The following is a 25910-nucleotide window of genomic DNA, read 5'->3' on the forward strand; positions in this document are numbered from 1 at the left end:
TCTCAATTTCACCACTCCCGTTCCACTCATGCTGTCACCTACATACTTGACAACACCTGGATCTTCTCTATTTTCTCAGGGATTCCTTTAGCTTCCTTTACCTGCCTCATTGCAGAAGCAAGGGTCTGCTCCATTTCACCACTCTCACCCTTCAAGGCCAAGGCTGAGCTGTCATAACATTTGCTCAAACCAAGTTTGAATAAATAATACTATCTTTGACATATTTTATTTTTATTGTTGTCAACATATGAAAGTTAAGAACCTTTGGGTTTAGGTCTGCATACAGGTTCCTCTACCCACCCATTCTCTAGGCATGTGATCTTAAAGAAGTTGCCAAACCTTCCTGAGGTTCAGGTTCATCAGCCAGAAAGTGGGAAATAATACTGCCTCCTTTATAGAGCTGTAAGAATTCAATGAGATAATGCCACATAAAGCATTAGGGCTGCTACCGAAACATTATCAAGTGCCAAATATTAGCTATTATTACCATCAAATTATACAGTTACTAGTTAATATATATATCTTCTAAATGTTCATCTCTATATCATAAATTCTGCAAAGGTAAAGATCATGTGTTATGTCTTTTTGTATTCTGTAACATCTAATATAATTAATTTTATATACTAGAATCAATAAAGAAATTTTCACTGGATTAAATTTCTGTTATTTTTCCTATGTTGCTCCTATGTATTAGGACAAGATGTATCTATGTGATGGTCGGAAAACAATGAGGATGCAGTAAGATTTGCAACTTCCTTCTGGCTGTGTTTATAATATAGTAATTTTTAGCCAAATTTATTCAATATGACACTCTTCTTGTGTTAATTATAATAAAGATTAGAGGTATATTAGTCAGTGGAAATGGAAAGTGTACTTAATTTGAGGTTTTAGAAAGATAATTAATGATAACCATCATTAGCTCTTAAAAAAGTAAATCTTTCATTCAGCTGTTGGAAACATTATTGATTTTCTATACAATTTCTCTTTTTAATTCTTTCTATGAATACAGTTTTGGGAGAAAGAATACTTATTTCTTAGAAATATAATTTTCTAATTAAATGATTATAAAAATGTTATAAAGAAAACTCTTCACAGATTCTTCCCTGAACTTAATATATTTACACAGAACTCTGTTTTCAGAGTCATCTAAAATCTCCATAACGACAGACTCCCTGGAATCTCAGAGTGGGGTGAGAAAGAGTCTCTTCAGTTTCTAGGAAAAGATAATGGAAGAGTCTGATATTTGTTTGCTTGTCACCCATGTATCCTATAGTCTACCTGGAAAACACTCATTGGTGGTCTATTATGTGCAAGGCTTTGTGCTTGTGGAAATAAAAAACACCGTGATGAATCTCAGACTCAAGTAGTTGTCCAGAAATTTATTATTAGTAAGGAAACTAGAATATGAAGATACATTTGAACACATGGTAGAGAGTTGTAAGTACCTGTATGAAAGGTGTCAGAGAAGGGATATATGCTTCTAGTGGACTACTTGGAAGGGTTCTTAGAAAACAAGACATCAGAGCAAATATTTCGACTTTAGAGACTGTACTAATAGCATCATCCCCAGAATTAGCCCACTGTGTTGAAGGATCAGATTTGGTGTTTTCATTCATTCATTCATTCTAGTCATTCATTAATTTATTCATATAGTAGTTAAGTATCCTACCTAATAAAAGAGTAATATGCAAATTAACCATCATTCTGCTCCACAAGCCACACCCACAAGCCACGCCCACCAGTCAATCAGAGCAAGTATGCAAATAAATCCAACCAAGATGGCTTCAGCCACAGAGAGCAGGAGGGAGGCGTTTCCCTGGCAATAGAAGAAGCCAAGCTTTCTGCCTGCCCTTGCTGGCCTAAGCCTCCACTCAAAGCTATCAAGTTTCAATTATAGAAGGTAAACAAATCCAAACAGAAACAGCTGCTGCCACTGAGCAAGCAGGAGGTTTGGCTCTGCTCTAGGCTACAAACTTTCAATTGTAGAAAGTAAATATATCCCAGATACCAGGGCCTCTGCTTGGGTCACTGGGGAGTGTGGCTGGCCTGCAAACCACCACAGGCCCCTCGCCCAGGCCTCCCCACACCAAAAGGGAACCTCCACCCTGATTGGGGACACCTTTCAGGGCAAAACAGCTGGCCCCCACCCATGCACCAGGCCTCTATACTATCTAATAAAAGAGTAATATGCAGATTGACCAACACTCCAACACACAATATGGCTGCCCCAATGTGGTCAAAGATCCTGCCCCTATGTGGACACAAGATGGCCAGCAGGGGAGGGCAGTTGGGAGCGACCAAGCCTGCAATGGAGGGCAGTTGAGAGGTACCAGGCCTGCAAGGGAGGGCAATTGGAAGCAATCAACCCTGCAGGGTAGAGCAATTAGGAGTGACCAGGTTGGCAGAGGAGGGAAGTTGGGGGCAAACGGGCTGGCAAGGGAGCACTTAGACATCAATTAGGCTGGCATGGGAGTGGTTAGGGGGTGATAAGGCTGGCAGGCAGAATTGGTTAGGGGCCATTAGAAAGGCAGGCAGACGAGCAGTTGGGGGCCGGCAGTCCTGGATTGTGAGAGTGATGTCCGACTGCCCTCAGGGGTCCCAGATTGGAGAGGTGCAGAATGGGTTGAAGGACACCCCTCTTTCCCCCATGCATGAATTTCATGCACCAGGTCTCTAGTCCTATCTAAAAAAAAAAAAAAAGAGTAATATGCAAATTAACCATCACTCCACTACACCACAAGTAATGACCACTAGCCATGCCCACCAGCCAATCAGAGAGATTATGCAAATTAACCTAGCCAAGATACCTGTGGCCACAGAGAAAGCAGGAGTAAGGCTTGGGTTTCCCAGGCAATGGTGGAAGCCAAGCTTTCCGCACACCCTGGCCAGCCTACGCCTCCACTAAAGACTACAAAGTTTCAGTTATAGATGGTAAATAAATCCCCTGCTGCCACGGAGCAAGCTGAAGGCTTGCCTCTGCTTTTGGCTACAAAGTTTCAATTATAGAAAATAAACCCCAGATACCAGGGCCTCCATTTGGGTTGACGGGAGGTGTGGCTGGCCTGCAAACCACCACAGGCCCCTCACCCAGGCCTCCCCACACCAAAAGGGAACCCCCACCCTGATTCAGGACACCCTTCAGGGCAAACCAGCTGGCCCCCACTCATGGACCAAGCCTCTATCCTATCTAATAAAAGAGTAATATGCAGATTGACCATCACTCCAACACACAATATGGCTGCCCCCATGTGGTCAAAGATCCTGCCTCCATGTGGACACAAGATGGCCACCACAAGATGACCAGCAGAGGAGGGCAGTTGGGAGGAACCAGGCCTGCAATGGAGGGCAGTTGTGGGTGATCAAACCAGCAGGGGAGGGAAGTTGGGGGTGATCAATCCTGCAGTGGAGGGCAGTTAGGAGTGGCCAGGCTGGCAGAGGAGGTAACTTGGGGGCAAATTGGCAGGAGAGCAGTTATACATCAATCTTGCTGGCAGGGGAGTGGTTAGGGGGTGATCAGGCTGGCAGGCAGAAGCAGTTATGGGCAATCAGGAAGGCAGGCACGTGAGCAGTTGGGAGTCAGCAGTCCTGGATTGTGAGAGGGATGTCTGACCGCTGGGCCTAAATGGGCAGTTGGATATCCCTGGAGGGATCCTAGATTGGAGAGGGTGTAGGCTGAGCTGAGGGACACCCCCCACCCCCCCCATCCCCATGCACAAATTTTGTGCACTGGACCCCTAGTATTGATATATCCAGGATCTGGACTCAGAATATTTGGACTTATTTCCAAACCCAACTATCAATAGCTGTATAATCTTGGGCAAATTCTGTGAACCTATATACCTTAGCTCCTCATATGGAAAATAGGCATAATAAAGGTAATAATATTCTAGACTTGGTAATATATGTGCAATGTTTACACAGAATGAACATTCAATAAATACTGGCTTTCACTATCAGGATGTCATTACTATACTACTTTTACTATTTAAATAACCAGTTATGGGCCAATATCACATGCCAGAACACTGCAATGCCCTGGAGAAATGGGTTTACAATTTCTTCCTTCAAAGAGCTCCCAACGAAGTGGGTGATACAGAAAATTAAAACAATAATCAGAAGAGAAACTAACAGTCTCTGGTGCAGGTACGCAGAGGTCTACTGAGAAACAGATTTTTGGCTGCTAAGTCAGAGAGAAAGCCTGTGAAGGCTTTCCAGAAGAGGTGAAACTTAAGCAGAATCCCAAAGGGTGAGAATTAGCTAGGGGGAAAAGGGCTGCTATAGATTCCCAGTAAATGTGGATGCTCTGCCTACTCCTCTTTGTTCCTTGATGCTTCAGTGATTTCCAGTCTGACACCCAGCCACCAGCCCCTGGGTCTCTTTGCCTGAGGGTTTTGTCTGGTTTGCTTGAGCCCACTCAAGAAATATAAGGGAATTTTCACACATGAGAGGGCATCCTATATAATAAAAGCCCAACATGTAAATTGTCACCTCAACCTGGAGTTCAACTGGGAGTAAGACCACTTGCTATGACATGTGCTGACAACGAGGGGGCAGTGCGCAACATGGCAGTGTCCAACATGGCAACAAAGTGCTGGCAGTGGGTAGAAGTGGAGGCACTGCCAGCACCAATAGGCCTCGATGAGAGCGGGACTATGGTGGGATGGTGGAACAGGTGCATGGGTGGTGTCAGGCCAAGGCAGGTACAAATGAGGCCCCAAACACCCTGATAATCCCCCCACTGATGGAGACCAGAGGTGGTGGCATTGGGAAGGGCAGGTGCCCAGCTTCCAGGCATTGATGGGGCCAGAGAAGGTCTGACTGCCGCGCCAATCACCCTGCAGATGGCAACCAGCAGCAGCTCTGACACTTCCATTACAAAAAGACAAATATCAATATTAAAATATTTCTTCTAATTATTTTTCTTTCAATGTGCACAAATCCGTGCACCAGGCCACTAGTTCTTTTATAAATGACTGACAAGAGTTGCATATAAGTACTCCAGCCCCCTTCCTCCTCCTCCTTCTTTATTTATTTATTTTTTTTGTTTAATATATATTTTATTGATTTTTTTACAGAGAGGAAGGGAGAGGGATAGAAAGTTAGAAACATCAATAAGTGAGAAACATCTATCAGTTGTCTCCTGCACACTCCCAACTGGGGATGTGCCCACAACCAAGGTACATGTCCTTGACCAAAATCAAACCTGGGACCTTTCAGTCTGCAGGCTGATGCTCTATCCACTGAGCCGAGCCAAAACCGGTTTAGCTTGGCTCAGTGGGCTAATTCAGAAGCATGTTCTATACTGTGTCCCAAAGTCTCCTCCTTCTCAGCCTTGGAAATGAACCCCAGTTGTCCAGTGGTAATATGCTTAAAACTTAACATTCCTGCCTTCCTTTGCTTTTCTATCTCCCTTCCTCATTCCTCTGATGATATTTCCTGGGATCATATCCCAAATAAATTACTCCCTCTTGAATTATTATTTCAGATCTACTTCTGGGGAAATCCAACCTAAGACAAGGGTAATTCCACTCAAGCAGAGGGAAAAGCAGCTGTAAGAAAACATGGATATGAATAGTCAATATAATTTTAAGGAAATAAAACTAGTTTGGAATGACTAGAGAGAGGAGTTATAAGAAAAACTAAGGATAAACTGATCTGTTCTTACTACAATAGATAATGAAGGATCTCTCATGCTGTTTATGATGGTTAATTTTATGGATCAACATGACTAGGTCATGAGGTGCCCCATCATGGGGGGCCAAGACACTTGACAAACATCCTTCTGAGCATGTCTGTGAGGATGTTTCTGGTTGAAATTAACATTTAATCAATATACTGAGTAAACTTCTGCTAGAGTTCCTTTGTGCTGGGACACCAGATTTTTCTTGCCCTTGACTCATATTGAAACATCTGGTTCTCCTTGGTCTCAAGCCTGCAGACATTTGTATAGAAACTATATAATTTGATCTCTTGGTTCTTAGGTCTTTAGATGCTTACTAAAACTACATTAATTGCATTTCCTGGATCTCTAAATTGCCAACTGCAGACTTTGAGACTTGTTAGCCTTCATAATTGTATAAGCCAATTCTTTATAATAAACTAGAGGTCTGATGCACAAAATTCCTACATGAGAAGGGTCCCTAGGATGGCAATCAGGGCCTATCTTGGGCCAACCAGATTGATTGGGGGACCCTAGTGGAACCTGCCTTGGCTGGCCTGGGGCTTGAGGTCTGGGGCAGCTCCTCTGCTGGGTGTTTGCCCACTGGTGGTCAGTGCATATCATAGCAACCTGTCATTCTGCCGTTCCATTGATTTGCATATTAGGCTTTTATTATATAGGATATCTTTATCTATCTATCTATCTATCTATCTATCTATCTATCTATCATCTATCTAATATATCTCTATATATGCTCTTGGTCTTATTTCTCTGTAGAATCCTGATTAATACCCCAGGTTGAAGTATTTAAACTTTATCTTGAAAATTAAACAACTCTGAACAGAAGAATGACATGCTATCTTTTGAGAGATAACATTTTTTATGGCACAAATTTACTAAAAATCTAAAAAACATATGACATTATTTGCATTAAAAATAATCATAGAGTATTTTTGGTCTGCAAAGCATCTACTGTGCTATTACTTATTAATGAAATTCACTTTAGTCCAACATTATTTTATATAATGTGTTTACTTGTCATATTTATGCAACACATTTCTAGCAAGATTTTTTTTTCTAACTAAACAAGGAACCAAAGAGAAAATATATAATAGGAGATGTGAGCCATTATATATAGAAAAATCATGCTATTCAAAAATTGGAGCAGTTAAGAGACTGATGGAGAATGGGCACAGAGCCACTGCCCTTTTTAACAGTTCTTCAAGCATCATGCTTATTTTTTAGAGCACAACAATGAAACAAAAGGTTATTTGACAAAGTGATGCAGATATAATTTCAAAATACAGAGTAGTCTATCAGATAATATTGTTCTGTTTGTTCAAAATTCAATTCCAGGAAATGACTTCTCTTCCTAGGCAGGGACCACCCCAAAGCTAAAAGCTCTATTTCATCTTAACATCATTAACACCTCTCTGATGTTAATTTCATTAATAGAAGCTCTTTTTTATTCACAGCACCACTCTTTTAGATTACACTCTTGAGTTCAGCACAAAATGTGAAAATATAAATGAAGTTCTTATTTTGATAAAAAATGTGTGAAGGAAGGTGAAGAGATTGGCCAAAGAACTATATGTATAGCCTGCAGACAACAGTGTGTGGTGATGGCCAGAGGTAGGGGTGGCAGAGGCTGGGTGAAGTGGTGGTGTGGAGATGAGGGGTATCTGTAATAGACTCAACAATAAAAATAATATTAACATACAGTATCTGGTACATATTGCGATTTGTGTAGCTAATCATCTTAGGTATTACTAAAATGGTTATAATTTTTATTTTAAAAATAAATGTGAAAGCCAACTAATTCCTATGAATAAACATTTTTTCAGTAACAGCTAGCTTCATACACTGCAGAAACCCTTCATAAGGAAGTATCTAATGCACTTTGAAGTATTTAACAGCTACTTCACCTTCTTTTATGAGTTAATATGAAAGTTTGTTATCTTAAACTTAAAGGTACCCATCTGTAAAGCAGTATCTCATTTTCCAATAAGAATTAGTCTTTTTTTAAAATAGAGAGATAGAGAGCTAGAAACGTTGATGAGAGAGAAATACCGAACAGCTGCCTCTTGCACACCCCTTACCGGGAATGTGCCCGCAACCAACGTACATGCCCCTGACCGGAATGAAACCTGGGACCTTTCAGTCCGCAGACCGATGCTCTACCACTGAGCCAAACCGGTTTTGGCAAGAATTAGTCTTATATTTCTTTGTAAAAGACCACATACCATGAATTTTGCCATGGCTTAGTTTTGCCTTACTCCTTTACCTAGTGAAAGTTTCAGAATTGCTGGTTTAAAAACAGCCGTATTGTATTACAATTATTTAACTATTGTATTTTGCACTGAAGAAAGTTTCTTTCTTTACTGCACTCCACCCCCCCCCCAAAAAAAAAAAATATTTAAAAGGTCAGTATCAAATTTTCTAAAATCTATACTAATAAAAGAGTAATATGTTAATTAGACCAGGTTGACCAGACATCTTCCTGACAAAGCCACTGTGGTGGGGGCTAAGGCAGAGGGGGTTAGGGGTGATCAGGCTGACAGGGGAGAAGTTAGGGGCGATCAGGACAGCAGGGGAGAGCAATTAGGAGTGATCAAGCAGGCAGGCAGGTGAGCAGTTAGGAGCCAGTGGTTCTGGTTTGTGAGAGGGATGTCTGATTGCTGGGATCATGCCTAAACTGGCAGTTGGACATCCCCTGAAAGGTCTGGATTGGAGAGGTTGCAGGCCTGGCTGAGGGACCCCCCACACCTGTTCACGAATTTTGTGCACCAGGCCTCCAGTAAATACATAAATAAATATGCTGATATTTGTGTGCTGGGGGAGAATCTTCTATAATAGAAACAGTAGACGTGCCACTGTTTGATATCCAAGCTGAGCTGAGCTAATTTGTGATTTATAACCAACATTAATGCTGGTACAGGTATGCTCACATCACACAATTCCTGGGATTAAGAAGTTTTTCTCTTCGTAAAATAGTGTACTAGAGGCCTGATGCACAAAATTTGTGCAAGAGTAGGTCTTCCTGTAATTTCATACCACAGGCTTCTTCTATAGTCTGTTTGTTTTTTTGTTTAAATAATTCATTACCAAGGGTTTCTAGGAGCAATTTGCATTTGCAGAGAAAAGAAATATTCATGAAAAATAAAGTGCTCCAAGCTTTTTAGGATTTCTCTGAAGTAGGGAAATTGTTGGTATTTTCATGGCTTCTTCTCAAACTTGACAAAGCAGAAATGCCAAGCAAAGAATGACTGATAAAGGGAATTCCTCACAGAGCACATATCCTGCCATTAGGTTGAAAACCTGGCCTCACTAAATCTAACATTTGCTAAATTCACTTTATGCAAAGTAATTGACAGGGCTAGAGGAAATTTTTCAAGAATCCAAAGCCATGTATCAACCCCCACCCCTGCCTCAACTGGTCCTTGGCCAAGAAGAATATTCGAATCTCATGGATTTATAAATCAATCAACCAATAACAAGTATAGAACACTACATGGTTCTGCCGCTTCAGGCTTAGCCAACGAGGCGCACGATGATAGCAGTTATCAAGATATGGGATTCAGGAGGAGGAGGTTGGGGAGGGGAAATTTTGAATTTAGTTTCAGATGTGTTGAATTGGAGATACCTGAGGGAGCCCTAGCTGGAGATGACCTGTGTGCAGGTAAGTATACCAGAGAGGAATTGCAGGGAGAGAAGTGAAAGAGCATGGTCCAAAGGATAAAGGCTGTCCACTTAGGTAAGTTAAAAGCTGCAAAGAGTCATATCAAGTCATGTGATCAAATATGTATTGGTTTCAATAACTCTGCTCCACCCATAAAAGAGGTTCCTATAACCTCAATGAGGACAGAGTGGTAGCAAGATGGCGATAATGACAGGATTGCTTTTGATTATGCAGTGAATAGCAAGTGAGGGAGATAACTCTTCAAAGACATGTGGCTAAGAGTGGAAGCTATGTCTACACATATGGTGCAATGTAAGTGGAAGAATTTTCATTTTCTTTGTTATTTATTTTTATCTTTATTCATACTTCTATGACTTATTAGGAATTATTTAATTCATATAGTATTCCTCAAAATTAATTCTTCCCCCCTGCACTTGCTTGAATGGTTTCAACTACAGAACTGAAACGGGAATGTTTGAAGGGTCTTTTAGAAGGACCAAGCAGGCGTCTCTCTTTAGATTCTCAGGGCATTCTCCCTTCTCCAAGCAGCATTTTTTTTCTTGTCTGTCTGTATTTATTTATTTATTTATTTATTTATTTATTTATTTATTTATTTTTCAGAATTTCCTAACTAGATCAAACTGCCTAGTCAATGAGTGCTTCTGTCTCTAGGTCTTTATTTGTTCTGCTGTTTATCAGCATTTGCTACACACATTGCACATTTCACGATTTTGAAGGGACAGATTACTTTCTGTCTATACCTGCGGCTGATTCCTGTATTCAGGTTGCTTGGATACCGCAACACTTCACCAGGTTTACATTGAAGGCAAATGTGTACGGAGCTTTGAGGCCCATCATGTGGAAATGGTTCGCATTTAAGAAGGCAATCAACTGATTCATGTGACATTACAGAGAGCACATCTTATGTAATTCTAAACATCAATGTAATCCACACATTAAAGTGTACAAATGTGCACAAATATGCCAAATCCCTGTAAATATTCACAATTAAAGAAAACTCTGAAAGCATTTTCTTTGTAGTTTTTTGTCTGTACAGTGAATGTGTCCTTGGAAAACATATGTTCAATTCAGACTGAGTAAGCAGTTTATCTTGCATTTTTTAAATTATCTATATTTAATTGATTTTTTACAGAGAGGAAGAGAGAGGGATAGAGAGTTAGAAACATCGATCAGCTGCTTCTTGCACACCCCCAAATGGGGATGTGCCTGCAACCAAGATACATGCCCTTGACCGGAATCGAACCTGGGACCTTTCAGTCTGCAGGCTGACGCTCTATCCACTGAGCCAAACTGGTTTTGGCTGCATTTCTTATACTTACTAAAGAACAATTTGTGTATTTGTTTATTGGTGCTGCTGTAACAGATTTCTACATTTTAAGTAGCTTAAAACAACACACATTTTTTATCTTATAGGCCAGATGTCCTACATGGGTCTAATGGGACTGAAATTAAGATGTCGGCAATGCTGCTTACCTTTCTGGAGGATCTAGGAGAGAAACTGTTTTCTTGTCTTTCTAGCTAATAGGGACCACCCACATTCCTTAGCTTGTGGCCCCCATTTTCCCTCTTCAAAGCCAGCATTGTTGCATCTCTGAACATTCTTCCACAGTCATGTTTCCTCTGATCCTCTTCTGCCTCCCTCTTCCAATTTTTAAAGACTCTTGTAATTACATTTTGCTCACTCAGATAATTCAGGATAACATTCCTATCTTAAAGTCAGCTAATCAGCAACTTAATTCCATCTGCAATCTTATTTTCCCTTTTCAAGATAACTAACATATTCACAAACTGAGGCATCTTTGCGGGGGGGGGGGGGGGGGGGCGGGGGGGGGTAGGGGGGTGGGTGGGCGCGGGGGGGGGGATTAGGGGGAGGCACTTTTCCTCTTAACCACACCTGGTAATCAGGAAGCAGATTGCTTTGCATAAAAAGTATCTGAGTTGTAAAACACAGAACAATTCCATTTAGAAATAGAAAGCGATTTGTTATGGAATCAAGTGCAGAGGATTCAAATGAAGATCTTTTCTGAGTTTTTTTGTTGTTGTTGTTTTCAACTTTATTCTCTTATAAGAAGGGTTTTTTATTTTTCTCTTTTTTTTCAATCTTCCTTCCTTCCTTCCTTCCTTCCTTCCTTCCTTCCTTCCTTCCTTCCTTCCTGTCCTTTCTTTTTTTCACATTTTCTTTTATCTATTTTTGTCTTTATTTCTACCTTTCCTCATTGTTTTGTTATGGAAGAATAATGTCAAAAAGACAAATGACAGGTGAGGAATCTATTTGCAAAGTATATTTGAGAAAAATACTAATTTTATATACAAAGAGCTCTTACAATTTAATAAGAAAATGATGGAATAATAAAAAATACACAAAATATATATTAGCAATTTCTCATGAGACATATGGAGATGCAATAAATGAATAACTGAAAAAAAGGTAATCTATACTATTAATAAAATATACTTTGTTACTCATTAATTACCTTATTTCATGTATAAAAGTGATAACATGTAATATGCCCCATTATGAGAAGTGGGGAAAAGTAAACTCTCCTTTGCTGCTCATGGGACTGTAAATCTTTTGCAACAAACTGAATGTTTGTATCCCCTCAAATTTATATGTTGAAATCCTAATCTCTAATGTGTTGGTATTAAGAGGTGGAGCCTTTGGGAGGGGATTAGTTCATTGAGTGAAACTGTCATGAAAGGGATTAGTGCCCTTATAACAGGTACCAGAGAGGGCCCTCTCTCTCACCAGGTGAGAATTCAAGGAGAATGAAAATGACTGTCTGCAAGTTGGAAGTGGATCCTCACTAGAACCCAATCATGCTGGCAGCCTGATCTCACACTTCCGCCTCCAGAGCTGTGAGAAATGCATTTCTGTTGTTTACAAGACACCAAGTCTATGCAATTCTGTCATAACAATCTGATATTCAGGTCACTTAATAAGGATGTTGGTGTCCATATTTTTGACTGTGTGAATGTTGGCCCCTGATGTTATTCAGCACATGCCATTCACCCACGGGGCTGCAAACTCAATAACCAATCTGATAAGTGCTATCAAAAGCATCTTGGTTTTGCATGCATTTGAAAAAAGCAATTCCACTTTTAGAAGAGTATTCTAAAAAAAATATGAATGTGTGCCAGTATTTACCTATTTATTTACCTATGTGTTATTTATAAACAAATAGAGAATAGTTTTCAATAATAATTCTACAATTCAACAGTATGGTTTTGGGTGAACATTAGGTCTGTTAAAATTATGTTTTGGAAGACTTTAAAATGATAGGAAATATGTTAAGAATTGGTGGTGACACAAGTTATATGATTATATAAAAGTTATATGATTGCATTTCTGGTTATTTGCATTTTCCATTTTAAAACACCTGAAGGATAAACAACAAAATCTAATTCATTTCTGGACCATAGGACAGGAATGGTTTATATTTTCTTCTTTTTGATTATCTGGTGTTTTGCTATAGATCTGTACTATATTGGTAATAAAAAATCATATATATTTTTTAAAAGGATGGTCCCAAAATTGAAATACCTCCTTTTAAAATTGTAATAAAAATAAACGTTTTAAAATTTATAATGCTTGGTTTATATACCTCTGTGAATATTCATTTACATTGTTATTTATATTATTTGAAATTGACCCATTCCTATGTTTGCACATGACAAAACTGAAGCACAATAAAGTTAAGTAACATGCACAAAGTCACACAGTTCTAAGGTGGTTGTAATGCAATATAAATTATTTCTTGTGATTATAAATCCAGTGGATTCCTCCCACACATAGAGATTTTGACTATGTATTGAGGTCTTCACCTGTTATTTGTTACCTATTTCAGACCTTAGCCACCATTTTCACCTATATTGCCTTCAAGTTTTATCTTCATATCATTATTGTTTTGGGAAAACTTAATTCCATGTAGCATTTTGGAAGATGAAAAAAAAAACAAAAACTGAACATGTGGATATGCCATATCACTGTAGGCACATGAGCTTTAGAAAAGCTCCAGCACTATTACTGTGAATAGATTATATATATATATATATATATATATATATATATATATATATATATATATATATATATATATACATACACACACACTAGAGGCCCAGTGCACAAATTTGTGCACAGGTGGGGTTCAGCTGGCTCGGCCCCAATCAGGGCAGAGTGGGGCCAGGCCTGTCAGAAGGAGGAGATGGCAAGAGGTTGGCCAGTCAGCCTGCTTTGATGGGGCCTGATCAGGGCCAGATCAGCTGGGGGGTGGGGCAACAGGTGATTGACCAGCTGGCTGGACCCCAACTGGGGTGGGGACAGGGATGGCTGTGGGGAAGGGCTGTGGGCTGTGGGCTGGCTGCTCCCGCCCCCTATTGGTTGGGGAGAGGGGGCAATCAGGAGCGGAGCTGACTGAGGGGAAGGGTCGAAGGCCGATTGGGGTGGTGGGGGCCCCTCAGAGGCAGGGCAGACTTGGGGAAGGGGCCACAGGCAATTGGCTGGTTGGCCCTGCCCCTGATTGGGGTAGCGGGGCTCATCTCAGGGGGTGACGGGCAGGGGGAGGAGCTGCAGGAGGTTGATCAGCTGGCCCTGCCTTCTATTGGAGTCAGGGTTGTGATCAGGGGGTGGAGCCAGCTGGGGAGATGGGCCACGGGAGGTTGGCCAGCTGGCCCCATTTCCCTAGGCCGGTTGGCTGGCCATTCTGGTCACTGGCTATAGCTTTTAAAGTGTAGCTTTAAACAATTGTCCATGTTTTTAGGATTGCTATGAGAAGAAGCATTATATAGTGGAAAGGCTTTGAGGTTAGAAATACCCATGTGTGACTTTGGGTAATTCACTTTCTTCAGTCTCTGTTCACATTTATGTCAATAAAAGTGGATGCTGAACCTATGCCATAGGATTATTGTTGGAATGCTGGACTGTAAGTCAGGACTCAATTAATTATTTTAAATAGAAGAATTAATTTTTAATTCTCTTTAAATATAGGATCTATCACATTACCATTCAGCTCAAGGACTTTCTCTTAGCATCAACGTTTCTTAGGGATTCACAAACTGGATATAAATATCCTGATTACTTTTAAAATTCTTCTATCTGCACTGCCCTTCTTTGCTATGTTCCTTACACAACACTTGATATCATTTCTCTGTACCCGCTGATTCTTTAAAGATTACTGAATGTGCCACATTATTAATGAAATATATCCCTACCACTCTGGTCCTCATAAGTATTTGCCTCTGAATTCCTGAGTGTTGTGACCATACTAATGCTATACATGATTATTTGCTAATATTGTCTTCCAACTGTTCTGCATAATACTTGACTCTCAGGCATATTATAACAACTCTATCTTAACTGCAGCAGTGATTTAAGCCTTGGCCACATAGTAGGCTAGGCATATAATAAATTATTTGTTTACTGATGTCAGAAAGATAATGAGTGATGTGGATGAGAAAAAGGGGGGTATTGAAGAAGGTATAATGTGAATATTTTCTCTTGTTAACTTTTAAAGAGTGCATCCAGGTAAATATTTTTAAAATATGTTCTTTTTTCAGATTATATATTTATTAGAAATTTTAGATATTTTTCCTTGAGGGAAGTGAAAAAATAGGAAAAGAAGTATAATATTATAATCTAGCTATAATAACAATGCTTATAGTTTCAGGGAAAATAACTTTTTACATGAGACTGATTAAATAGAATTTCAACTTAACCTCATGGTAGTTTGGTATTTACTATAATAAATACCTTACTACATATTTATAAATCTTTCAGATTACGAAAATGCAATGAAATATTGGAAGTGATCTTTGTTCTCCACAAACTTGCCTTTTCATTGGTGAGACAAGACAAAGAGATCAAAAAAGAAATCCTATCTAATAAAAGGGAAATATGCAAATTAACCATCACTCATTCACAAAGATGGTGGCATCCATAGCCACAGATGGCAGCACCCAGTCCTCTCAGCCCCACTAGCATCCTCCAGTCCTGTAGGGGGTAAGTGTAGGGTTCAGCCACTGGGAGCAAGCAGCTTGAACTGCCTGGTAGAATGCTTGCTTTGTCACCATGGTGATGAGGCAAGCATTCTGCACCCAGCCACAGATGGGCCTCTGGGCTCTGGAGAGCCTCTGGGCCGGGGGCATGGAGTTTCTGGCCCCACAGAGAGTTACTGGTGCACAGATTTGTGTGCAGGGCTATTAGTCATAATATAAAAATTTGTCTGGAGCTGCCTTGCAAGAATGTGTATAATTTAGACAAACAGAAATAAACAACACACATGCATGGTCAGAAAAATAAATAAATGACTTATTCATTTCAATATTTACTACAGGTTTGAAATAATATGAGCAGGTCAAATAACTGAAACTCTGAGATGATTTTGAATTTTTTTATTTAGAAAATAATAGGCATGTTAAGAGATGTGACAAGCCAAATCAAAATAAAAATTAAGAATTTTCTTAATGATAATTTGTGTCTAAAAAATAAAAAAGCATAAAACCTAAGTATGTCTACATATTCAAATAAAATAAGTTAATAACATGTCTATCAGTATTTGAATAAAATATATGCAATTTTGTAAGCCATTGAGATTTGTTTAAATATTTAACAGGTTTCAATGTATAATTCTCAAACCTGACAATCTTTGACTTTTCATTCAAATGTTTTTATGTTGGTATTAAGTAAATAAATAAATAAATATGTACTTAAGGCCAAAAAAATCTCCAGTGAAGTTATAATTTATGAACTTTTTTACAATTCCTATACACAATGATTTCATCTACTACTATTTAAGAACTATTATACATACATTTTCATATGGTGTGTACCATTTCCACAGCTCATTTTTAAGGCATTGAATCTCCCTTCACCTTTATCATTTTTCATTGAACTTGAGAAATACCCCCCCAAAGTTTAGTGGTTTAAGCAACTCACTATTTTGCTATATCTATCAAGAACACAGCCACTTTAAATTATTTTCAATGAGTTATACTCATAAAATTGAATGGATTTTTTTTTGTCTAAGACAAATTTTCCTCTTAGAGACAAGTGTCAAGTTTGGGATGAGCATATAGGCATGCTAGAATCATTTTCCTAACTTATTAGTTTTCTCAGCTATTTATTAGTGTGTGTGTGCATGTGTGTGTGTGTGTGTGTGTATAAATGTTTGACTATTAATAAATCGATACAAATATTTTACCTAAACCAAATAAATTTCTTAACTGGATAAAATATTTACAAATTTTGTTTCTTTCTGGGTTAAAAACTAAGGAGAAATTTCTGAGGGGATGAAGAGAGAGAGATAGAAACATCAATGATGAGAGATATTCATTGATTGGATGCCTCTTACACACCCCCCACTGGGGACTGAGCCTAAAACCCAGGCATGTGCCCTTGACCAGAATTGAACCCGGAACCCTTTAGTCTGTAGGCCAGGGGTCCTCAAACTTTTTAAAGTGGGGGCCAGATCACGGTCCCTCAGAGAGCTGGAGGGCCGGACTATATGAACTACTAATTCCTACTGTAACACCTCGGCTGCGCTCACTGCCCAAAAAACCTGGCGGGCTGGATCAGACTCCTCTGCGGGCCACATGTGGCCCGCGGGCCATAGTTTGAAGACCCCTGCTGTAGGCCAACACTCTATCCATTGAGCCAAACCAGTTAGGGCTGGATGTATTTTTAGTCATAGTTTTTTCACTATGAATGAGTCAGTTGAGATTAGAAGTTGGTGGGGGCTGAATATTTCTAAAATGGAAACATATTTGTATGCTTACATGGGTTTTTATCAGCAGGTGGTCATTAAGCCAATGATTAATGATAAAACTGAAAACTTTTAGCCAATGAAGCAAAAAGCTTTGCTTGAGATACGTAGAGAAAATAATTGGTAAATTTGTTTTTCCTTGCTCTGTGTATTATTAGCCTTTACCTCCACACTTATTCATTAGGTGTATAAAACATACATAGCACTTAATCATGTTTTCTGAGAATAATACACTAGTCATGGGCAGCAATTGATGAATGATGCAAGGAGTGGACTGGGGCTGGGAAAACCACTCAACTGAGTAGGAAAACCAGGCAGCTGGGGGGCAGGTAACATTGTTAACAGAAGTCAACATGTAGAAATCTGGGAGTTGAGCGGAAGTGAAGAAAGGGCAAGTCCAGAAGTCTGGACAAGGAGGGGTCATGAATCTGGGAAGCCAGAGGTTGAGCTAAGGGCACATCTCCAAATCCCGCTAGACAAGTTTGGGTAAGGCATCAGCCTATAAAAATAAACCCAATCTAAAGTCAAAGTTGCTTTAATGGTCTGAACTGTAAGAAAGAGATGGTTCTAGGAAACCAGAGCTTCTTACCCTCTGCACCGTGGATTTCTGTAGCTGGATAGTTCTTTGCTGTGGGAGGCTGTCATGTGCCTTTTGGGATGTTTAGCAGCTCCTCTGGTCTCCACTGGTAAGATGCCACTAGCCCCTCCCTTTCTCCCACCATGGAAACAAAAAGTGCCTCAAATATCCCCTGAAGGGCAAAACCACACCTACTTGGAACCACTGCAGTAAACAAAGTAGGTTTTCTCTAAAGTGAGGGAGGGAGGGAAGGAGGAAGTTTGACTATATCTCTCCAATTTCCAACATCAGGATTCTTTGATATAGTTCCAAATTGTAAAATTGATATTGTTATTGGGAGGAAAGTTAATATACACAAATTCCCTATTAGGATTTAGATTTCAATTTTTAAAAAATTATCTTCCATATCCAAATCAATAAAAACTACACACAATAAAAATATAAACCTTATATGTTGAGAACAAAGAGATTTCTGAGTTGTATCATACAAACATTACTTGCTGTAAGCCATGAAATGGTGCACTGCAAGCACACATTATTTGCAACCAGAGTCTATGATAATTCCACCAAGTTGCCACACTAGACTTCCAAGCAATACATCTGGAAGAACATATGTCAAATGTGCTTCACCAACAGCAAGATAAAAAACTGTTGGAAAAAAAAATGTTACTGGTTTCTTTCCTTGGAATTTCCTACTACATTTCCATGACTGGCTTTGTTAAGGACTGAATTGTACTCCCTTACCCCCAAATGTGTATGTCAACATCCTAACACCCATTACCTCATAATGTGGCTGTATTTAGAGATAAGGTCTTTGAATAAATAATTAAGTCAAAATGAGGTTGCTAGGTGGGCCCTAACTGAATATGATTGGTTTCCTTATAAGAAGAGGTTATTAGGACATAGATACACACAGAAGGAAGACCTCATGAAGATATAGTGGACATGGCCATCTTCAAGGCAAGGAGTGATGTCAGAAGACACTAAACCGGCTGATGACTAGATCCTGGAATTGTGGCCTTCAGAATTTGAGGAAGTACATTTCAGTAGTTTAAGCCACCTGATTTGTGGTCTTTTGTCACAGCAGTTCTAGCAAACTAATACAGGTGCTTTTCCGTCTTCCCTCGTGGCTGTGCTATAGGTCTCTTGATTTCCTGGTGACTATTTTCCTGCTCATGTACAGGTAACAGCATCACGCTAACTGGATGATTTGGGTGGGATTTAATTTTGAGATCACCAATTTGACTCATGTGAAAGATTTTATGAGGACACTTGTAGGTATTAGAAAAAAAGAGAAGCATGGCAGCTTTGAAAAATGATGGGCACTAGATGAAATTAGAAATAAGACTTTCTCAATGTTCCAAATGCAATTGCAAAGTTGAATCCATTCATCTCTGAAGATGTTCTGAGGAAATTAACCTATTATCACTTGTGCAGTGACAGATGTCATTGTCAATTTTGAAATATAACTCCGTTGCTCCTAGCTGTATACCTCATTATTCTCAAGTATCCATAATTTTCTGTAACTAAAAGGGAGGGTTAATATAGTGACTGCTGTCTTAAGAGTTATCATGAAGCTTAACTGATTTGGCCCATGTATCTGGCTAATGTAAAATAATTATAAATGTTAGCTGTTATTCCTAACACTAATATTAGGTTATACTTATGCATGTGTTGTATGTTTAATATGATCATTTCTAGCCTAACTTGCAGTGTTTTCTCATACATTTTGTTTCAGATACCTAACTGTGAAATTTAAAGACAGACGATTACCCCAAAACATAGAAATTTGGTTTTATATAAAAAAAGACCTTTTCCCCTTAAACTATTATTATTATTGTTACTTTTGAAAGGGTTAAGAAGACTAATTAGAGATACTCTGACTAAGTCAGAGTAGGAAGTTTATATGGCAACTTAGAAAAATCATATTCTAATCAAATATAGTATAGTTATAAGTTAACCATAAATTAAAATTTTGGACAGATAATATACTGTATCTCATCTATGTTTGCAGTCACATATTCCATTAGATCTTATCCTTATTTTATATTTAATAATTAGACATTACAAATGGCTGTTGGCTCAGCATTGCAGAAATATTTAACAATTTGGGGGGATTTTGACATTTAGTTTTAAAATGCACTTGCTATTATAGATGTGCACTGAAAATAATTTCATGAACATGTCATGACTTAAAGCATTGATGTGAAATTGAAGACGATTTATTATTATTTTAGTGGCTCAAGTCTTAAAATGCATTTTTGGATTTATTTAGAATAGCAATTTTTCAACAACCATTTATTTGCATAGTTATTAATACATCTTAAACCATTAAACTGTCTCATTTAAAAATTTTTTGTAAGATTTTTGGTTCTGTATCATTGGAAATACCTGCTAATGGATAGACTTTTTCAATATAATGGATTATATTTATGCAATTTTTTTATCTTATGTTAGAATGAAATTATATTTTCATCTTAGAAGACATAAAAATGAAAATTATATCATTTATAAACATCTCAAGGAGTAAAAAAATATATAAAATCTTATACAATATAGTGTGATATTGACAAGACATAAAAATATTTACACCACACACCATGACAAATTGCATTGTTTACATAAACTTTTTAAAGACTACTTAAAATGCAGAAGTGCAGGTATAAACATCTCGCTGTAGTTACACAGGAAATAAAGAGAAAAGATAAAACAAGAAGAATAAAGCAGAAAAAATTAGCCATAAGGCTACAGGAAAAATATTTATTAAATCCAACTCATATCAATAGCTATCTATTAAATAATTATTAAGTGTGTTACTGTCTGCAAAACAGCTTGTTGCCATTGTGGGCCAGAGAAAGAGCCTTTAGAAGTTATTTGGTCAAATATGTCTTTTTTGATGTGAGAAACTGAGACTCAAGAGATGCACTGACTCAATGACCTCATGTGATAGAGATCTCCGGCCTATATTTTCTATCATCACCCCAAATTCTTAAAAACTATGATACAAGTTCCCTTGGGTGACCTGTGCACAGAGACCACATTTGTTAACATCTTTAAGATGCAAAATGAAATAGAAATAGAAATGATGCCTCCATTTCTTCAATTCTCAATTCCAAAGGAAAGTAATTGCTTTACTTACCTACAGGGAAAAAGTCACTCATTTTCTTTTTGTAGATTTTGAAGTCCACTTCTAAGAAGACACAGAAGATGATTCTATCCACCTAGAGGCAAAAGATAAACACTCAAAGTGAAAGAAAATATGGCAACTACCTTCCCAGAACCTGGTCTTAGAGCAAAAATAAAGTGGGAAGTCCTCCTACAGATTTTTGGTGCTGTGCTGCTAGCTACACAACAGCACTGAGTGAAGTTCAAGTGTGCGAGTGTGTATATGAGTGTGTGTATGTGTATGTGTGTGAGTATATGTGTGAGTATGTGAGTATATGTGTATGTGCATGTGTGAGCGTGTGTATGTGACTGTATGCATGTGTATGTGTGTGAGTATATTGTGTATGAGTGTGTGTTAGTATGTATATGTATGAGTGTGTGTGTGTTTATGTGTGTACTTTTTATGTAAATAGGCCCATGGACTTTTTCTTGGAAAGATGTTACATAAATCAAACAAGAAATAATAAATGACAATAATCCACTTTATATGAGCTATAAATAAGATCTAAGATTCTGACAGGATACCTAGACTTTATGTCTTATAAAACAGCCACATGAGAGGTGTACAGCAGAATAACAATAAAGTATGTCAGTAAACAAAGCTCTTTGTCCTACCCTTGTTGAATATACTTATCAATTCTAATATTATAGTATTTGAGTATAACTTAAAAGCTTCTTCCAGTTTAATCTGCATAAAGTCACTTGCTCTTGGCTTAACATATTCAAAAATGCAACAGAAATAAAATACAGTTAATTGACAGTTATACGAGGCCAATATAACTTTAATCTAGTAAGTATTATGGGATAAGTAAATGCCACTTCAAAAGTAAACTGTGCGTGCAGTCCTCATTTCTGCTTTGAGAGAGTTTCTGCAGGTCAGGAGTTTCTTTAAGCATTCAGAAAGTACGGTAAGCAGAAGAGAGAAATGGAGTATGGGTAATAGCTCACATATATCTGATATTGAATCAGTGACTCAATTGTGTGCCTTGAAATAAATACCCCATTTAGTTCCTTCATTGTAACAATCTACCACAAGTTAAAAATTACTTAATCTATCAAACTACAATTGGTAATTGAAAAGAACATCAAGGGAGGCATTTTTCAGGACAGTAAGGAATGGAAGTGGGATGTGCTCATGGCAGGATATGAAAGAACACAAATGGACATCCTCCTCTCAGCCTCTCAGCTCTCCAGCCTGTGGGGTTCAGATCTACGCTAGCCAAGTTCAACATTCCCAGCAGGAGAGATCTACAGGTGTGGGAGGAGGAGAGGGAGGGCTAGGGCACAAGGAATCACCAGGATTCCCTGATGAAAGCTCAGAGTTGTGGCTCCCCGATCCCTACAGAAGTCTAGACCCACATCTAGATACACTGCCTCCGGGGCACTTACTGGACTTCTATGATATAATCACCAAACACCATGCAGTCCCAGTAACTGCCTACATATTATTTATTGTAAGAGAAAGCATCTGGACTCCCAAATGGAAGGAGATGTGTACAAATATCCATATTTTCTTTTCCCTGTATTCAATTGAGTCTCTGCATATCAATATTTAGTTCTTTCTGCATATCAATAACATTTTCTTCAAGTGCAAAAAACTGTCACCATCAACTTACCCTCCAGGTGAACTATGAAATCAGTTATAAAAATGATTGACTAGCTGTGCAATATTGAATGCTAGCTATACTCTCCTTACGGCATGTCTATGCCCTGTGACTAAAGATAAATATCATAATGTTGAGCAATAGAAAACAAGTTCCAAGGGAACATATATTCTATGATACCATTTATACACGGTTTCTAAAGCACAAAGATACAACAGGGAAGGGAGTCATTCATAAGCATGAATATACAGAAACATACCCAAGAATATCACACACAAACCTGAGGATGCTGATCACTTCTGGGGAGAGAGGGAAGCTAAAGAGATGAACAAGTAAGTCTTTAACTGAATAGCTAATATTTTACTTGTTTAGAAGGGAAAGAGATCAGAGGAAATATGGCAAATGGATAATAGCTATAACTATGGGGATAAGTACATGGTTATCATAAAATTTCCTATATTTTTGAAATACTGCATAATTAAGAGTTCTAACACTAAAAATAAGACTTGTCTTAGACACATTCTACTCTCCAATTGCACTGAGCTGCTTGTTGTTTCCAAACACCATAATTATTCTCACTCCTGTTCCTATGATGGTTGACTTTTTCTCTAGGCTTCAAGTACGGTAGTCTAATTATTTCTAAAACCATTTAGTTGAGATAAAAATAAAAAAAGAAAATTTGACTTATAACATACCTAAAAAGACCAACCAGGACAATCTCATATATACACATTTTCCTTTATTTTTTATGTTTACTTAGTATAAATTATTATTTTTTTAAAAAATACTCATGTACCTGTGCGTGTTTTTGTGGAGAGGGGTTAGTGGTAATACTTCACAGACTACTAGTGCAGATTTCTTAAATATTGCAAAGAATTTAATCCACTTTCAACATTTTAGGCTTTGTTACCATGGAAATGGTATGAGTCCCAATTTCAGCAACCTGGTTTTATTTTTCCAGAGAGAAGGTAGATGGTGAGGAAAAGGTACTTTATTTTAAACTAATTGAGTGGCCCAGTTCTCTGCCCTGGCCTTCCAGCATGACACTGAAAATATCTCAAAAGCAAGATGGATCCAATAATTAACTTCACACACCAAGTACTTATTATGTAGGCATATGAAAATACATTTATATATGTGTGAAAAAGCATAGTCTCTGTTAGTCAAGACCTCATTTGAGTTGAAAGCCTTGTGTTCATAAACTCGTGGTGGGTATTGATCAGTGCTTGTGGTAGATTGTGTTTTTCAAGATGGTGTGCAGCATGGTGTCCGGTCCCCCAGGCTCCTCTTAAAATGTGATGCTAACACTCCTCTCATTTAGAGGTGGGATCCTTATTCTCTCATCTTGAATCTGGGGGTGTCTGTAGCTCTGGCAGAAATGACATGTAACTTCTGAGTCCAAATCATAGGAGATGATGTGGCTTCTATCTAGCCCTCTTTGGAAGTTTACTCTTGTACCCAATCACCATGCCAGGAGAAAGCAGAGATACTATTGTATATGAAGCACCCACATGTAGAAGTTCTAGCCAATAGGCCTAGTCGAAAGTGAGTAGCCTCTGTATGATTTTAGCTCCTGACTTTTAAATTACCCAAGGTGATGCCACCTGGAGCAGAGATATGCTATTCCCGCTGGACTCTGCCCAAATTGCAGATCTGTGAGTAAAACATAGAAACACATTTCTAGAGATGTGATATTCTTCTAGCGTCGTCCTCTTGCCACTGTTGGGATTCTTTGTGTTTCAGCTATGTGACATTGGACACTTGGTGAAAAGCTCAGACTGAATGGATCCAGTAGAAGCCACAATGGGGTGACAAAATATATAGAAAGTCTAATTGCTGCATGACCGATCAAGAGATTGGAAATATGACCTGTGCCCATTCTTGCCCCAGATAAATTTCATGAGAATATGTAACAATGGCTTTATTTTTTCTTTTATGGTAGGCACTTCCTTCAAAAATGTTATAAAGTGGTTATTCTTGAAAGACTGTGTTTATTCATTTATTCATTAGCTATTAACTGAGCACCTTCGATGTGTTGGGCCTCACCCAGGTGTCATTCTCTCACCAGAAAACCTGAATTCAGTTTGAGCATTTTTCCCAAGGCCAAACAATTAATTAGTTTCAAAATCTCAGGCATCTTAATTTCATGTCCACAGTTCATTCTGTAATATCACCCAGATGGACACACATGGGAACTGAGTTTACATACCTGTTACTATCTCTGTGACATTGGACAAACCACCAGCTCACTGAGCTGTGGTTTTCATGTCTTTATAAAGAAAGGATTAAATTGTATGCTCCTTTTATTTTTTCTTTAATACCAGTTATAGTCTGTCTCTGTGGTCATTTTGTATTCAATCAGCTTAGGTAAGCTGGGATTTACATTTCTCTGGGTTCTGGGTTAGAGTTGGCCACAGAGAAATTTCCATGAGATTTGGAGGGCAGAAGTGAAGCTGCAACCACTACATTAGGCAAGTGAGTACAGGGCATCAGGCGCTGGGCAGGTGGTGTGCATGTTGATCATCAGCTGGCCCGTGGCTTTTGCAACCCTTGCTGTTTCCCCTGCCTCAGGTTGTCTGAGTCCTGGGCTGGGCACATATGCACTTCTGCTGCAAAGACACCAGCTCCTTCTGCAGGGCATTGCAGTTTGGGGTGCCATGCCCTGAGAGACAGATGCATGTAGCAGTCTGTCCCCGTGGGTTCCAGTTTGCCCTCAGAGCTTCTACTTTGTTTTTGTTCTTTTCAACTTCACATTCAGCTTTCCTCTTGACCATCTCTTGACCTGCCTTTTGATTACCTACTCTACTGACATACTCCAGATCTGGTCAGCTGCAGAAGCAATGGCTTTTCATTGACTTCTTCACCAGCTTTGCTCTGCTCAGCTAATTATACCTTCTGAACGTTAATTTTCCCATTTCCACCTACACTTGTATAAAATCTAATCCCTATAACAACTCCCTTATCCTATTCCACCCACAAGATTCAGCTTCCCTTATTAAACCCTGCTTGATCTAAGCTTTACCATATCACTGAAGATCATGTAGGAGAACACAGTGAAGGACAAACAATAATAACAATGTTCCTTTTTGGAGGCATTTAACCAGCCAAGGTTACTCAAATTCCATTTACTTCCTTCAAGATAAACTTTTGTTGGTCCTGTTCAGTTTCTTGGTGAACTTCCTAAAGTGTGCAGCCATTCTTTCGTAGTTAAAGAAACTCTGTGTACTTAAAATGGCTCACCTCCCCTTTTTAAACCAGATATTTATTAATCTATTCACTTATTTTAAATATATTTTTATTGACTTCAGAGAGGAATGGATAGGAAGAGAGAGATAGAAACATCAATGATGGGAGAGAATCATTGATTGGCTGCCTCCTGCATGCCCTCTACTGGGGATTGAGTCTGCAACCGGGACATGTGCCCTTGTCTGAAATTGAAACAGGG

At 38.7% G+C, this 25910-nt stretch overlaps 1 protein-coding gene across 1 annotated transcript in view; it reads right to left on the reverse strand.

The window, feature by feature from the left end:
- Positions 1–25910, reverse strand: part of MACROD2 (mono-ADP ribosylhydrolase 2) — a 1842294-nt gene that overhangs the window by 183411 nt on the left and 1632973 nt on the right. The window contains exon 9 of the mRNA XM_084887643.1: positions 20836–20917. Within this exon, the coding sequence (XP_084743769.1) occupies positions 20836–20917 (82 nt within the window). The remainder of the gene's footprint in view (positions 1–20835; positions 20918–25910) is intronic.

This window comes from Pipistrellus hanaki (assembly GCF_964339955.1).
Source record: "Pipistrellus hanaki genome assembly, chromosome: 6".
Classification (NCBI taxonomy): Eukaryota; Metazoa; Chordata; class Mammalia; order Chiroptera; family Vespertilionidae; genus Pipistrellus; species Pipistrellus hanaki.